Source organism: Anser brachyrhynchus (genome assembly GCF_964034855.1).
Source record: "Anser brachyrhynchus genome assembly, chromosome: 6".
NCBI classification, from domain to species: domain Eukaryota; kingdom Metazoa; phylum Chordata; class Aves; order Anseriformes; family Anatidae; genus Anser; species Anser brachyrhynchus.
In genome coordinates this window covers 16,292,419-16,308,473 of record NC_137700.1, presented here as the reverse complement: position 1 = coordinate 16,308,473, position 16,055 = coordinate 16,292,419, and the positions used below count along the sequence as shown (strand labels likewise).

The 16,055-nt window shown below is 44.3% G+C and overlaps 1 protein-coding gene across 4 annotated transcripts in view; it reads right to left on the bottom strand.

The window, feature by feature from the left end:
• The window catches only part of PHYHIPL (phytanoyl-CoA 2-hydroxylase interacting protein like), a 129,135-nt gene that overhangs the window by 107,527 nt on the left and 5,553 nt on the right, over positions 1-16,055 (bottom strand). The window contains exon 1 of one of the 4 annotated variants that reach the window (XM_080598589.1): positions 14,412-14,631. The exons of the other annotated variants lie outside the window; for them this stretch is intronic. Within the exon in view, the coding sequence (XP_080454715.1) occupies positions 14,412-14,616 (205 nt within the window). The 5' untranslated portion in view covers positions 14,617-14,631. Of the gene's footprint in view, positions 1-14,411; positions 14,632-16,055 lie in introns of those variants that run through there. 4 annotated transcript variants of the gene reach the window in all.

Sequence of the window (16,055 nt, the reverse complement as noted above, 5' to 3'; positions counted from 1 at the left end):
GCAGTGATCTACATTTCCATGGGCTTCACTGCTATGATTCTCCCTGCCACAATGGGATTAAAGCAATGCAGGCAAGTGGGCTGCAGCACCTAGCCCTTCTCTCCTCATTCGCAGCCAGTGAATCTAAACCACACAAAGTGACCAGAGCAAGAGCAGCCCCCATTCCAGGTGGCACAGGGGGAGCGGTGTCCAGGCACCTCTCGTTCCCTACCTGCTATGAAGACGTGGGGTGGTAGTGGCCACCCCTGGTGTGATTCCTGGCGCATTTTCTTTGAAGCAACAAAGGCCAGAAACCAACTTTGACATTAGCAAAGCAGCAGAAATATTCCCCTCATGCGGCAGCACCAAGTCACTCTCCTTTTCCCGGTGCCTGGTCCACACAACACTGAAACTAAAACCAAATCATGAGATGTGCCATTCCTTTCTAGTCCAACACCAAACCACGCTCCACTCCCTTTGCTTTCCACTTTGGGTAATTACACAAACATTGTTTGAAACGGATATGCTGTGACATTCATGATTAAAGGTACTTATAGCCAAGAGAATTTAATATCACAAGTAATACAACCAAACTCCCTTGATCCAAAACTGAACCAAGTAGCCCAGACTGATCCCGTTGGTATGCAGGACTTCTGACTTGTTAAATCTTCTTTTGGAAAGAGTACTCAGGGAGGTATTTTAGCTAGACCCATTATAATTCAGAAAGTTCCTCCTCTGTCATTTTGTATCAGCAGCAGAGAAAGTTTCTTATTTTCCCTTCTTGTTTTTAATGGATTTTCCATAGGGAGCATCCATTGTAAGAAAGGATAAGATACATTCACTTCTGTAATATAAAAATATCCATTTCTTTTACACATATTGCAACCTATCTGTTCCATGCAGTTTATATGTAGTTTGGTCTGTTCACACACACAAAAAAAGTATCTTTATAGAGAATGAGATATTCGCATAAATATCAAATTTCATTTTAAGAGAGAAAGTCTAGTTAACCTCACAAAAGAAGAGAACGAAAGAATTTGGCAAACCAGCCCGTCTTTTCAGAGCTTTTACTTGGGGCTTTTCTTGACTACTCACATTAACGTAACAGACAGCGTTTCTTCCTAACAGCCTTTGGTTCATGCTGGCTGGAGCTGGGAAATAGTTGGATACCTCAGCTTAAGCCATACAAAATATTTCACTGGTGACTTGAACAAGGGAAAATTCCCTTGGGGTGATCTGGTCTGTGCAGCCAGGGGAGAGAAGCTGCTTCTGGCCTGTGCCTTCGGATGACTTTGAGCTTGGAGAATGCAAAACGTGCGTGAGACACCAGAGGTGGGGAGCAATGGGCATCAAAGGGAAAAAATTTCCCTGGCCAGCACACGCTCCCTGAGCTGAGCCTTATCCCTGTGATCAGCTGTGCTCATTCCTCACAGGGAAGACTTGGAGAGAGAGAAAGCGAGCACTGCCAGATAACTGAGGGGAAAAAGCATAGCTAAATCTACATCCATTTTGTTGTAGCTGTACAGAGGACAAAACAAGCCTTTTCACGTTTTGTTATTATTACTGGAAGCAACAGAGGTTGGGGACTTGGGGAGTGCAAGGATGTGGTGGTGAACTTCAAGCACAGGAAGCTAACGATGTGTTTTTTTTTTTTAAAAAAAAAAAGAAAGGAAATTTAATTGTATAAACAGCCTATAAGAAAAAATAGAAAGAGTCCATTCATATCCAAGGGAAACAGCACAGCAGGGCTGGCTGTGGAAAGGCTGGGAGCAGCTGAAGCAGCACCCAGTTAAGCACGCACACTAGCACAGGGTGCGGGGAGCCCCATGGGTCACCAGCCTGGAAGGTGCCTCGAGGAATGGGTGCTCCCATCACACCCCACTCTCAGGGTCTCCTAGCGCGGCTCTGTGCAATTCCAGCACCCTCAGTGCTCAGTGGCCATCACTCCAGGATGAGGTGAAACCCACACGAGAGATGTCACCATGGTCCCCGGTCTGACAGCCTGGGTCACACGAGGTGGTTTGCAGAGGTTAAGCACGAGGCAGCTCTGAGCTCCTCCCAGTGATTTCCTATTTCAGTGCTAACCTTCAGATGAAGTTTTGTATGATACTTTTCTGGAAAGTACTGTCAAAGGGCCACCACATTACAGCTCTGAAACCACCAGGGTCTCACTGCTCTCCCCTCAAAAAGCAGGCTTTCTTTCCTCCTTCCCCTAAACAGATGAATAATTCTTTCAGAAACACGCAGTTGGATTCAGGAGACCCAAACCACTCTCTCCACAGAGCACAAACAACTTGGAGAGCAGCCCTGAAAACTTTCCCACACTGAGGCTGTCACCTTCTCCCCTCCCTCTAGGAGGATCATTGAAACCAGGACAGTAATTCGGTTTTCTGGCCCTCTCTCCGTCTTCACTCCTTCATTCAGTGTTCACAAAAACACGACCGTGTGCCAAGCACAGCGCAACGTCTGCAGGGAGGACATGCGTCTGAGATGGATGAAAGCAGGAGATGCAGCTCATTTCCCACAGGCCACCTCAGATCTCCCCAGGCCACCGAGTCTGGTTAAACCACTGCCGCAAGTGCGGTGTGCGCTGATAGCTGCACTATGCAAGTAGTGCCTTGAAAACTTCAGGTGACCTACAAATAGCAGTACTGACCACCAGTAAGCAAACTGAGGGAAAAAGAACGGTCCACGCAGCATAGACCAATGTGCCGGGGAAGCCCTGCCAGCAGTGCTGGGACTGGCACAGGTTGGTCAACCACCAGGGACTGATGGTGCTCAGGTTGGGTATTGCCTGGGCCAAAAGCAGGCACCTGCCCTTCCTGGCTTCCTTCCCTTCAGCCCGTCCTCCAAGCAGCTTAGCGCTCGCACAGTGCTGAGGATCGCAGAGGTAACCTTCCCTCAATAAGTGAAATATCGAGAAGAGATGTGAAAAAGCCTGGGCTGGAGCCTTTAGCAACAGGAAGGAGGTTGTTACAGCAGTAATTTACTGTGGTAGGTTTTTGCAGCATGATTGCAACATATCATTACACCAGTTTTATCCTTTTCCATTTGGCAGACGCTGATTCCTTCCCCCCCATTTCTTACAGAGCACAAGCCAACATGGCAGTATTTCAAATGGTTTTAAACCCTGCCAATGGCAATAAAAAAAATAACTGAAAAGTTCTCACAATTGCATTTGCTTACCCAAAACTAATACATACACACACACACGTAAAAAATATACACGGTTCAGCCAACTTGCAAGGGTGGCGCCAGAGAAATAGCGGGGCTGGGCTCCTCTCCAGGGAGGTAAAACAAACCAAAGATGGGTTAAGTGGAAGTCTGCAAGGAGGGGGGCTGTGCAGGCCTCCAGACAGACAGAACTCCTCCTAGGTAGTCCACCACCTCAAATGCATTCGGCACTTTCCAGGCCCACTCTGCAAGACGTATGTGCGCTACAAGACGTGGAGTCAAACATCACACACCACAGGGATGGCAAAGGATCAGTGCTCTGTGCACTGTGAGGAGGAAGGAGGCATTCAAGAAATATAATATAGTCTTGTATTCCCCCCCCTCCCAGGCTCCTCTTTGCTCTTCATACAAATCATCAGTCCAGCAGTAGAAAGTACGTGGTGAATGAGTCATTAGAAACCTTTCTTTGGGAGGCTCAAAAAAGCATTTTTGCAGCTGAGCCCTTCACTTACACTAACGTAAATAAGAAATAACTCCTGTGAAGTTGCCGAAGGTTGTCTGGGGCAAAGCCAAGGAGAAAGAGGAGTGCTCTCGGTCTTTCGGGAGCTCCACAGCTCCCCTACAGCGACTGAAAGCCTCTGCGCAGGAGCCACAAATGGGGAGGGGACCTGGGAGGAAACAGGGCTGTCGCTGCCTCCACCAGCAGCAAGAGGAGGGTGGGATTTGCTATACATGGCATTTTGTATTTCTTCTCCCTTGTTTTAAGCTTTGGGAGGATGTGGCAGGATGCTTCCTCTGGTGCTGGAGCCATTTTCATTCACATTCAGCTGCTTCTTCCAAGGAACAACTTCATTGCCAACCACCATCTCCTTGCAGAAGCTGCTGTTCCTTCTTGCTCCAGTCAACTTTTCTCTTATGGAACTGCAGATCAGGAGCTGGCAGCCCAAAGTACAGAGTGGAAGAAGGTGAAAAACACAGGCCAAGGTGAGGAAGTGCATCTCTCCCCGGGGTTTGGCCAAACAGATCTTCACAACAGGACCAGAGAGCCACCACCTACAGCAGCCTCTGTTGTTTGTGCCAGGAGGAAGGCATTTTCTTTCCTTGCTATTTTTTTCTGTAGGCAGCACACAACTGGAGCTATACACAGGCATATCCCAGATGTAGGAAGGTACACTGGAAGGCACGAAAGCCTAAGTTCTCCTACTTATTCCTATTTATGGTTTGATTCCTACTTGAAGGCAAGGGTTTACGCCAAAGTGATGAGGCAAGAGGAAGTGTATATCAGCTCTGATTAGCTCTCACTTAATGGAGGATGCTCCTGAGATTTCAGAAGGATGATAAAATAGGACAATATATTACTTTATTATTTAAAGGAAAATAAACTGTAGTATTGAGATTGCCTTTCAGAGGATCTATTTATAATGGAATTGAACCAATGTTATTCTCAGAAGTATTTAAATTTAAGTTCCTTCTCAGAATGTATAAAAGATATTAAAGCAAATATTTGCAAAACTTGCAACTGTTCTTTAGCTTAGGTCTAAGTAGTCAGCAATTAACATACGGTGATAATTCTGTCTTTTTGTTCTAGATTTGAAACTTTGGTTGAGCTCCAATTCAACCAAGAAACACCTGTTTCTAAAATATCTACTACCTTATTTATAACTTGCGTTCACATTTCTACCAGCCTTGGTGGGGACGAAGAGATGAGCAGAGAGGCTGCTAATCTTTCTCCCGTTTAAATTCTTGTTTATGATTTCAGCGGTGTTGCATAAGTAATCACTCGCAATGAAATAATTTATAATTTTCACATTTAAGAATGTGATTCTTAGAAAAATGTTTTCATTAAAAATGTACTTCAATATCTTGTCAGAACAATAAAACCATTCTTTTAAAGGTCAGCTATTATACTTTTCATGGAAAAAGAATAATCTTATTAATCCTAAGCGACTTCTTCAAATGAAACAATAAATGACTTGACTTCTTTTCATTTTTCCTGCATATATTATGAGCAAGGCATTAATGAAAAGAGGCTCCAGTGAAAAACCCTCTGATTTTTTATTTTTTTTATTTTTTATTTTAAATGTGGATCAGTTCAGCACAGAATAGCAAATGCATCTGCGTGGGCAGAGCGAACAAATTTGCAGGAAACAAATCTGCTGAACAAGTTATCTTAGCAGTAAGAAGGAAAAGCTTGTATGTTGTAAAATGTTTCTGTATGACATACATTTGAATATGAATACTTCTATATGCGGATATACCCTTCATCCAAGCATGAGAAACTGTTTTTACAGTTCATTTTGCTGCTTAAATTTCATAAAACAATCTACTCCCTCATTCTCCCTGCACCATGGCGGGCCTCCCTTCTCGTGCATCTGGTCAGCTGCTCTTGGGCACAAATCCCAAAACCGTTCCTTGAGGAGATAAATTTCACTTGCCCAGCAGTTTGGGTTTTCAAAACTGAGCATGAATGTGGGGGGAGTGAACTTCACTCTGTGTGTAATAATCCAGAGAAGGAAGATGGAGATTTACCACATTTTGATTATTTTCCTACACAATTCTCAAATCAGTGAATGCAAGAGAGACTTCTGCAGTAGCTTCTGCTCTGGTCAGCAGTCCAAACACAATTTAAATATTCACATCCAAGTTATAGTGGTGTAAAAACTAAAATTTATTTAAAAAGATTAAATAGCAAAAATCATAAGGGAGAGAGGCCTTTTTTTTTTTTTAACCAGAAGGTTCTTTTCTGATTAAGAGAAGTTAATTTTAAACACTATGCAGTCAGCCTCTGAATGGAAGCTTATAAAAGACAATCCTTCAGAAATTAAACTTCAATGGAACAGATTTTACTTTACTTATTAAATAACTGTTTCCAGCATAACTATCAGACTGCACCCAAGCCTTCTCACGTCAAAGAGAAAACAGAGCAAAGAGAAGAAGCTGGGAATATCTACTATTGATAAGAAGTGCCCACAAAGCAAAAAGTCCTTACAAGAAAACCTACAAATGCCACCAAATTTGCAAAGTATATATCACCCCAACTGTATAAAATTGTAACCAGTGCTAGATCTCAACTGAATTATTAAAAACCCCTGATACAGAAGTCAAGGGTTCTAATACTAAAACAAACAAACAAGCAACCTCTACACAAATACCATCAAAAGCTTTTGAGAAGATTCAGAGCAAAAACTTTACACGAGAAACTAGGCTGGAGCAAAACCAAGATTATAATGTTTTAAAACAGGAATGTACACACACCCACCCAAATACCAGAGGATTAAATTAGAAGTGAAATGGATGGATAATAAGCTTCATTTACCTAACGTGATAGCATGAAGATGATCCTTTCCTTGAAATAAGAAACATAAGGAAAACCCTACCTGTTGGTCACCAGGGAGAAAAACTTCCCTGGACATACTCATTAGTGGCACTGAACTTACATTTTCAGACAAGTTCCTTTAATGACCTTACAAACTCTTTCCTAAAAAGCCAGTAGATCATTTTGAGCTCATCTCTGAGTTTGCACTGCTGGAGGCATTTCCTGCCACTACTGAGCTTAAAATTCAGTTTCCATCAATATAAAATTCTCTGACATTTTCTTATCTAGCGGCTCAGAATTGCAAAACCCATATTCTCACTGCCCTGAACAATCCTGAATAACATCCGCTTAAACTGTCCCAAGTGATTTGACATCTTCAAGAAACTTTGTCACTCAGTAGCCACCTATTTCCCCAGATAATTATGAGTTCATTGAACAGTGGTTTGCTCTGGCTTCTCAATAGACATCCTGGCTATTTATTAATCTTTTTTTCCCCCTTCAGCTACTTATATCCATTAATCCACTAAAAAAAAAAAAAGTGAAGGAAATCCTCTTTCCCTATAATGTTTTAGTATCTGTAGGAACAACATGGGCTGAAGTACTTACAGTAACTTTTCTATGCATCTAAAGATTCCACAGCAAGTGGGTTGTTTTGTTGTTCTTGACACCTTAAAAATGATAGATGCATAAGTATGCCTTCTCATGGTGAGAGCTGTCATGACTGTATGATTTGTTTCTTCTTATTACAGCATTCCACTTCTACCAAGCTTTTGACATATTTTTTGTGTCTACATTCTTATTTAAACCAGACATTGCTTTTCACACACTTTTTTTTTTTTTCCTGCTCAGGATCTGCAGCATTTGTGCATAGAATATAGCTAAATTTGCTTCTTGCCATGCCTATTTTTATGTACTGTGATTATCAAGGACTATTTACTTTTAATGTTCTTTGTTATTCTTTCACAAATTTTATTATATTCTATTATTTTTATTACCCGATTAGAGAATTTTCATCATTTTCTCTGCTTGTGATGCATCATCCAGATTTATGCACTCTTCCAATGTTTTTCTAGCTTGGAAAACAAAACAAAACCAACATATAAGCCTCAGTGATGAATAATGCCACCAGAATAACCGCAACCAACCAGGCATGGCCGAGGTGAAGCCCATCTTTCTTGTGTACACTTGCTCCAAAAGCTGTCCCGGTTCATAGAAAACCTAAACTATGCATCCTACTACTACTTTTTCAACCAGCTATCAGCCTTGGCTTCTTCCCCTTGGCTGTGCAGGCAGCCAAATCCCGCAGAAGCGCTCTCAGCATAGCAGTGCAGCGGTCAGAAGGGCCCATGCACCCCATGCACCCTCCCCTCTCCCCTTCCCTGTGCAAGTCATCCCTCCACCTCAGAACCACAGGTTTCCCAGACTGCAACAGAAATGCAACCAAAGCCCCAGATGGTTTCACAACTGCAGGGAGGAAAAAAGAATACATGAAGCCTCCCTGATCTACGAAACTGCTGGCATAGCAACCACAGAGAGGAAAATCAGAGCAGAGCATTTTTCAGTGTGAAACCATTATTTTTAAGGAGTCTATGGGTAAAAGCCTTCCCTGCTCAATAGGCTCCTTGTCAGAGAGCTGTCCTTGGTTATTGAGAACCTTGGTTATTTGGAAATTTGAAATTGAATTTTCCAAAGCCTCACATCAAAAGTGAATTTTCAATAGATAATATAGCAAGAACACGTATTCTGTACTACCCAGCATGAAATGCTAATTGAAACTGAGGTCAAGGTGACTTGCATCTTGACAATCAAACAACATATGTTCATTAAAGGAAAATATTACCAGATGAGCTTGATTGCATTTTTAAAAGAAACGGACAAAATTAGACTAAAGAAATGAATTGGAGACAATTTAACATTTATAGATTTCAGTAAGGAATCTGATATATTACTATTTAATATCCCGAGGGAAACCATTAATTAAATTGGCTCATTCTAAAATGCAATTAAATTGATACAAAGCAGACTACTGAGCTTCAGAAATCACGTAATAGCAAACCAGAGTCCTCACAGCATCTACAAGAGCTTCTGCAGGCCCAGGTTAAGTCCTTTCTGAAGCACCATAAAGGACCTGAAAAGCCATGCTGGGAGAAGCTTGTCTGAGAGTAGAGATGGTGCCAAACACCCAGGGAGCTGGGGAGAACAGGACCGACGGCGAGATGGCAGAGCTAACAAAGCCCGGTCTGCCTGGGGTTCTGCCTCCAGTAACACGTCTCAGGAGCGGGGCACCTGATGGGTACTTCACCAGTCTTTGAAAACAGCGGCAGCAAAGACAAGCTGGCTGTGAGAGCTGAGAGCAAATTGCAGCCCGGTGCCCAGGGTGATGCCGTAGTAAAGGAACTCAGAACCAGGCAGCTAACGTTTTTTTTTTAATGATTTGTGTATCTGAGGTCTGCAGCTAACACCACGGTGTTTTACTGATTTGGGTAGTACACACATATCTCCAAAAAGTGGATTTATGAGCTTGAGCCCGTGTGGCTGTCATCAGCCTCGCAGTCAGGTTGCCAACATTCAGCTGCCTGTCAAAGAGCCTACTCTGCAGCCCAAAAGGCACATAATTTAAGAACAAATGGGTGAACTTGGCTATTAGTATCAGGCCCAAACAGCTGGAGACTGGTTTATTGTTGAACTAAAGCCATGGCTGTGCCTGAGCTGGATACAGATTGGCAAGTTCACAACAGGTTTCCTACCAGAGTCGTAGAACTTCCTTTTTGGGGGTCTTGGTGGAAGTAGAAGGGGAAAAAAGAATTTTCAGCCTTTGAGGACTTTATTTTCTAGCCTAAACAATATCAGAAAACACAAAAATGCATTTAATGGGAAATGAATGCTACATTTTTCCCTGAACCTTAAAATATATTTGCTCTCGTTAGTGGAAAGGCTTGTGCTGGATCACTGTCCATTTGAGCTTTAAGGTCTGAAGTGCATTTAAGACAAACAACGATTTTTCCCTGAGTGAAGGAAGTAGCACAGCTCTGTTCTCAGTGATAGACTTTGCACTCCTAGGCCTCTGACACCATTTCGCAGCGCACCAGCAGCATGGCAGGAACACGCAGTGCCTTCGGCACAAAAATGCCTACACCCAGTGCCCTCTCCATCCCCACACCCCATCTGCTCACCCATCAGGCCTCACACCCAGACAAGTCCTTCGGTGGAAGCTGTCACTGGACCACTGCAGCCCTTTGGCTCCCAAAGAGAGCAGCACTGTGCCGTACCAGAAAACCCGAAGCTGTAGGGGACTTGGGGCTGGCATATGTATTTCGGGGAAAGGGCCCTTCTGTAAGGGGCAGCACTTCTGCTCTGTGCGAGTGTTGCAGTGGGGATTTCTACTTCTCAGATGAAGGAACCACCTGGGCTGCAAAACTGTCCTGGTCCCTGCAGCAGCCAGAGGGGGTGATCACAAAACCACGCTGGAAGGAACGGCACGCTGGGGAGGCTGGCTTGGATTACAAGGCAAATCTCACTCACTCCTTTCTCTAAGGCTTTAAATGCTGTATTTAAAGCAGAAGACCGTAAAGTGCTCAAAACATTTTAACATGCCTCTAATGGGCTTCCACCAGAAAAGAGAAACAACTACTATTAAGACTCCTGTAAGCAGCTTATTCCTTATCCCAGGGATATCGTTTCTTCCTTAGTGCGTGCAGAAGTGTGGCATCAAGTCCATGAAAGCTTCCCAAAAAGTAGAGAAAACTGGATAAGAACCAAATGGACCAGGAACTTTTTTTGTGTGTGAAAAAAATATCTACAACATTTACACTTAGTTTTTATTTATAATGTTGCATGCTTTGTGATTTTTTTCTTTAACAGAAAGACTTGTGCAGTTTTAATTATGCAGAATATTTCAAAAGAAGAGAATTCAGTCTAGAAAGTTATCCCATAGTCCTGATGAAACACAGCTATGCTAAAAATGAGAAGAAACCAAAACTCCTAGCTGATAACATGGGAATTTGTCCCTTGACATAATTTCTGGAAGCACAGCAAGTTTTCACACCAATACCAACATATTTTCATTGTTAACAGTAAACAGGAGAAATTCTGAGTTGAGGGCAGTACCACAGCATGCAATTCACAGCACTCTCAAGCAAGAGGTCCCAAACCTCAGAGCTGCTCTGAGGCCTGGCAGAGGAGGGCCCTGCAGCGATCAGCACCAGGCCCTGAGGTACCCATGGTGCTCAGGCCTGCACCACCACTGTTGACACGGCCCTGTGCCTGATGAGACCGTGCTGTACACAGATCCTCCAGAGCACACTAGCTTTATAGGCACGCAAGCTTAGCCACAAACAAAAATGTGGCTGCTCGGGAGCTGCCTCGGCCCAGCGCTGGGGTGGAAAGAACAGACATGCTCACAGCAAGTGCTGCTCCAACAGAAGGCACTGCTGAGGTCTGCATAACCAAATTCAATTGTGTCCTTACTCCGCAGGTCAAAAAACTTTTCAGAACTTGCTAGGTCTTTACCAGCCTTATTGCTTGCAAAAATGTTGCACAAATAACAAGTAGCCCCCCCCATTAACCAAGCTGCTGTTTATGTAAGTGCCTCAGATTGAAAGGTGAGTGCAAATGTGTTGAAGACATTGCTCCTCAGGCAAAAATCTGTTTGGTAAAGTCCATTCCCAGCCTGTCTGTAGAGAGAAACTAACAGAGAGGCATTTAGTAGAGGTTTTGAGCAGAGAGAAATTTTGAAGTATTCCAGTTCTCAAGTTTGGGTTCATTTTCATTTCCAAATGACATACAAGTTTTGCATGCAGGTTAATTTGAAAAGTGTCCATCAAAAGAAAATTTGGTCCCATGATACCTATTATTTCAAAAACATTTCATGAATTTCAGTCACCTAGAGGATTGCTGAAGATCTGTATCAATGGTTTAGTCAAGCCATTGCTGTCCACATGTGCTCTATCCAAACTGCTGTGGGAGTGGACACTGGGAAGCCCACACTAGGCTGAAGGGAAGAAAAACATTTAAGCCACTCTTGGAGTTACTGAGGGTGATTTTTTTTTTTTTTTTTAAGTATGTATAAAGACTTTTGGTAGCTCACTAAATATATCAGTCTATTACATTGAATTTCATTCTGTTGACCTTTTAGGTCACTGTACAATAATGAGATAACGCAGTGGAAATGCTCACTTGGATAAGCAAAACCTTTTATCTTCTTATAGCCTTAACATCTAAAAAAGCTTGTTCATTACTGTAGAGACAAACTACGCTTTTTCCTGGGAACTGAGCGCCTACAGGGTATGAAAGCTGTCTGGCAAGTTTCACACCTAAGTAGAGGAACTGAGAACAGATTTTTTGTTCTTTCCTGCTTTATGGGGAGAAAAAAAGAAAAAAAAAAACCCAACCACCACCACCTTTACAGCCAAGTAGTCACAGAGTTTGTCTTAGTTATTTTCAGGAAAATTGGCATTGTAAGAAGGCAATCAGGAAGGTGGAGAGTATAGTGGTGTAAGCAGCATGAGGTATATTAAAAACAACCAACCTTTTTTTGATGTGGATGCTCCATGGGACTCGGTGAACTAATTTGCCTTTTACTGTCTGGGGAGCCCAAAATATTGCAATAGGAACGCAAGAAGGAAGCAAGCACATGTTTGACTTTTGCTGGAAGGACTTGAATAAATGCTCAAGTAAGTCTTGGTTTTTAAACTCTCTACAAGCGGCAAATGCTGGAAGGGAACATCTGTGGGATTTAAAGCACACTGTAGGAATTGCCCTGATCCCAGGTGAACTGCAGCTATCCAGTCCCAGATATCCCTCGAGCCTTAACAGAACACCAGGGTACTGAAAGAAAAACTCTGGTTTGCACTTGTGCAAAATGCCAGCTACGGTGGCACATGGGAAGGGCATGTGGAAACAGGAGGAGAGGAAAGCAGAGCAGCAGGGAAAGTCTTTGCTTTGTGACCCAACCTTTATCCCAATATTATCCTCAAACCAAAACTCTGCATGCGCTGGGGCACAAAAGCCACTGACAAGCTTTTGCCTGCACCTGTTACTTGCTGTAAGCTAAAAGGTCTGAGGGTTATGGCCCTCACTACTGCAACATCTGTGAGTCAAAACTTCCACTTCCAACCCTGGGATGCAACTGGAGTTGACAATATTTCAAAGCTCACAAGACTCTTAGATTTTCTTAATTGCAAGCTAAAATCCTGTATCAATGTTGTGCCATACTTATCCTGATAGGCTGCAAAAGAAAACCCAACAACAAAAAAAAACAGCCTCTAAAATACTCAGTTTCAGATCCAGATCTAGATCAAATGCCTGGCAAATCTGTAGTTGTCTAATTCAGATGTGGACAGCTGGAGCATGCAGCACTGCCATCAGAGGATCAGCCCCAACTGCAGAAGACCTGGGCCCATTAGAAATGATTCAGGCGGACAAATAACAAATACTGTGTGACTGCAGCTTTAGATAGCTGGGATATAGCAATCAGAGGGGAACAGACCCTGCCGGGACTCGGAATACCTAGGGTGAAATTCTTTGGAACCACATGCTTCATGATGTGCAGAAAATCCACTTCTGTCTTTATTTAGGTGCTGAACAAACCCAGCCCCTATAACGTACCGAGAGCAGACTATTTTTGTTGGAGCAGAGAGAGAAATGGTATACATTTTCACAGATGCTGAAAGCTCCAAGTTTCTGCAGTCAGAGCCCAACACAGCCCCAGTGACAAACTCAAGCACATGTTTTTGTCAGCCTTTCAGTGGGGACTGCCCTGCCCTTCCCCTGTCAGCCCTCTCCCCGTGCTTTCCCTGGGGGCACACAGATGCACAGCTCTGCAGCACAGAGATGTGCAGGCCTTGCAAACACAACACCTTCCGCACCCTTGAGATACTGTCAGAAACCAACACCAAGGAACGCTGCGCCTGCAACCCTGAGATGGAGAAAAAATAATAGTGAAGAATAAAATAAAGTCAGTACTTTAAATTAACATTTTTGCTATAAGAGCAGCAGGCTGTCTCAGCGAGGAGCCTAGCTTTGAGAAAGGCCACACTGACAAATCTCAGCACCCACCATGGACCAGCACCACTAAGGAGAAGCAGGATGGAGCATTTCCCCAAGGCAGGGGCAGCCCTGCTGAGCTTGTAGGAACACACCTGAGATCCTGCACCTCTCAGATGGCTGCAACAACGTCTGCTTTGCCAACAGGACTTTAAAGAATCACCTAAGACAAATGTTAAGGTATAAAAGTGCCTAATAAAATAAAACATTGGCTTACATTGAATTGGGACTATATTTTGGCTTCCTAACAAGAGCAGAAGCACGCCGGGACCGGTTTCATTGGTGAGAAAAGGTTAACACCCTAACAATTAAAATTCTTTGCATGCTGATATTTTCCATTTGTTCCTTAGCAGTGGATATAACCATAGAGACTTCGTAGTGATTTTTCCTCCAGCACATAAAAGCAACAGTTCACACACCGTCCTTCCTCAGAGGTGTTTCTGCCTGGAAAAGCAAGTGGCCCCCAGGGGCTGACTGGACCAGGACAGGCAGTGGCTGGGACCCCAGGGACTCCTCTCCTGCCTGGCTGGGAAGCCAAGAGCAGAAAATAATTTCTCCTCACAGCCCTCATCTCCAGATGAGGTGGAGCTCTGCTTTTCCTGCAGTGAAAGCGCAGCTCTGCTGACGGCAGCAGTCGACGTCTTCTTGAGGAGCTGCTGTATTTTCTCCCGTGTCCAAAGTCATCTGTTTATTTTGAGACAGTGACAAAGTCTCTGCTGCTCTCCAGACAACACCGTTACCATGTCAGTACAAAACATCCCCCCTCCTCTGCCTCCGTCTGGCCACCCCTCCCTGCCTGCATGCGTGCGACGGGTGGGAGGACAGCGATTTCCTTTCGCTAAATTATCCCTCTAAAACGTTACCTCAGTTGTTTCTGGACAAGCCTAACACTGCATACCTCTTCCAGCCACATGCCTCTGCTGTTTTCTGAGCTGCGGCTTCCTTTTCTGGCCCACGACAGTAACCCCAGAGAACGATGTGCTGCCACAGCTGCTTGACACCAACCAGCTCTTTAGGCTGGCAGGAGCTTCCCTGGCCACTTCCCAAGCATACGTAAAACGGGCCGGGCCGAAGCTGAAGGTCAAGGAGGTGATATGCTGCATGAATATTTTTCTTTCATGTTCCTAAAAGCACTCAATGTACTAGCAAATAAACTTCCATGAGAGCAACTTCAGCCCCTAACATGTTCAATGCTGAATTTGTGGGTGTTTTTACCAATATTGATATCAGTGCTCGAGAGAATGAAGGTTAGCAGAGCTGCCAAAGCCTGGAAGAAACTGCAAATAAGCAAGTGAAATTCCTGCTAAATTTTTCAGATGTTATGGAGCTGGAAAATAAAGGGTTTAAAATACTTAGAAAAAGGTAAAGTAATGGAGATTCCTATTTCAGCAAAGCCAACATGAAAAACCGTCCTTAACAGTCAGGGTGTATTGTCTGCTGTCTCTTCTGGATATTTTAATCGTGGGAAAAAGCATCGTTTTAGTCCCTAAATAAATGTACGGCATATGATACATGCTGAAAGCGAGCTGAAGCCGAAGGGAAGAATGACAGCAGTTGTACACGTTTGTTGGCCTGTTGGATGGGGCAAACGGAGCCCCTCCCGAGCAGGGCAGGAGCTGGGCCAGAGCACAGGGGCTGCGCAGCGCATGCCCGCAGGCACGGCCCGCTGACCAGGATTTGTGTCCGCTGCATGCACCACTGCCCAAATCGCCCTTGCTAGAAGGGGACAGTGCTGCCATTACCCAAACACGAGGTGGTAAATCACAAAGTATTTCACGGACGTCCCAATGGAGTTATCTTTCACTGGTCATAGCAGAAGAATGACTTCAGTTTGTTTTTTAATTTTTCAAAAGGGATGGGCTGGCTTGCACATGCCAGAGTCCTGACCACTGTGAGGTGCAGACAACCTAAGGTCTGGGGCTCACATGCAGGCCTCCTCTCTTCTGCGCAAGAATCACCACAAGAAGAACCTTTGCGCCCTTTAACAGAAGGGGCTTCACCTCCCCTTCAGCCTCCTCTCCCCAGAACAGCGACAATGGGTCGCAATGCAGTTTCCATGAGGCAGGTGTTTCTCCCAGCTGGCGCCCAGGGATAACCAGAGGAACTTGCTGACCCCCAGGGAAAATGCAGGGCAGTCAAGCACCTCAGCTGCCTTCCCCAGCACCGAACTCGCACCCATCCTCCCCTCGGCAATGGCAACAGAAGAGAGAAATTCAACTTCGAGAAATGCTAAAACCCAGCCAAAAACAAAAGCCAACAGAGCAGGCGGCCAGCAGGGTCATATAAGTATGCGATACGTGACAGCGTGCTGCGTTTTATTAAACAGCAAGCACCTCGCAACAGAGGAACTGTCTCCAAAACGTTAATTTTCCTACAGTTGATTAGCTGTCCAGCATCCAGACTCACATTACCTCTGGGACGGAGCACGCGTGGGAGGGAAACTGGCAGCGAGCGCAGCAAACGAGTGCCAGTGTGCGGTTGTGAAGTGCTCTCGCACCACGGTGGGGATCACTACATTCCTCAGAGAAATGCCAGATACTCC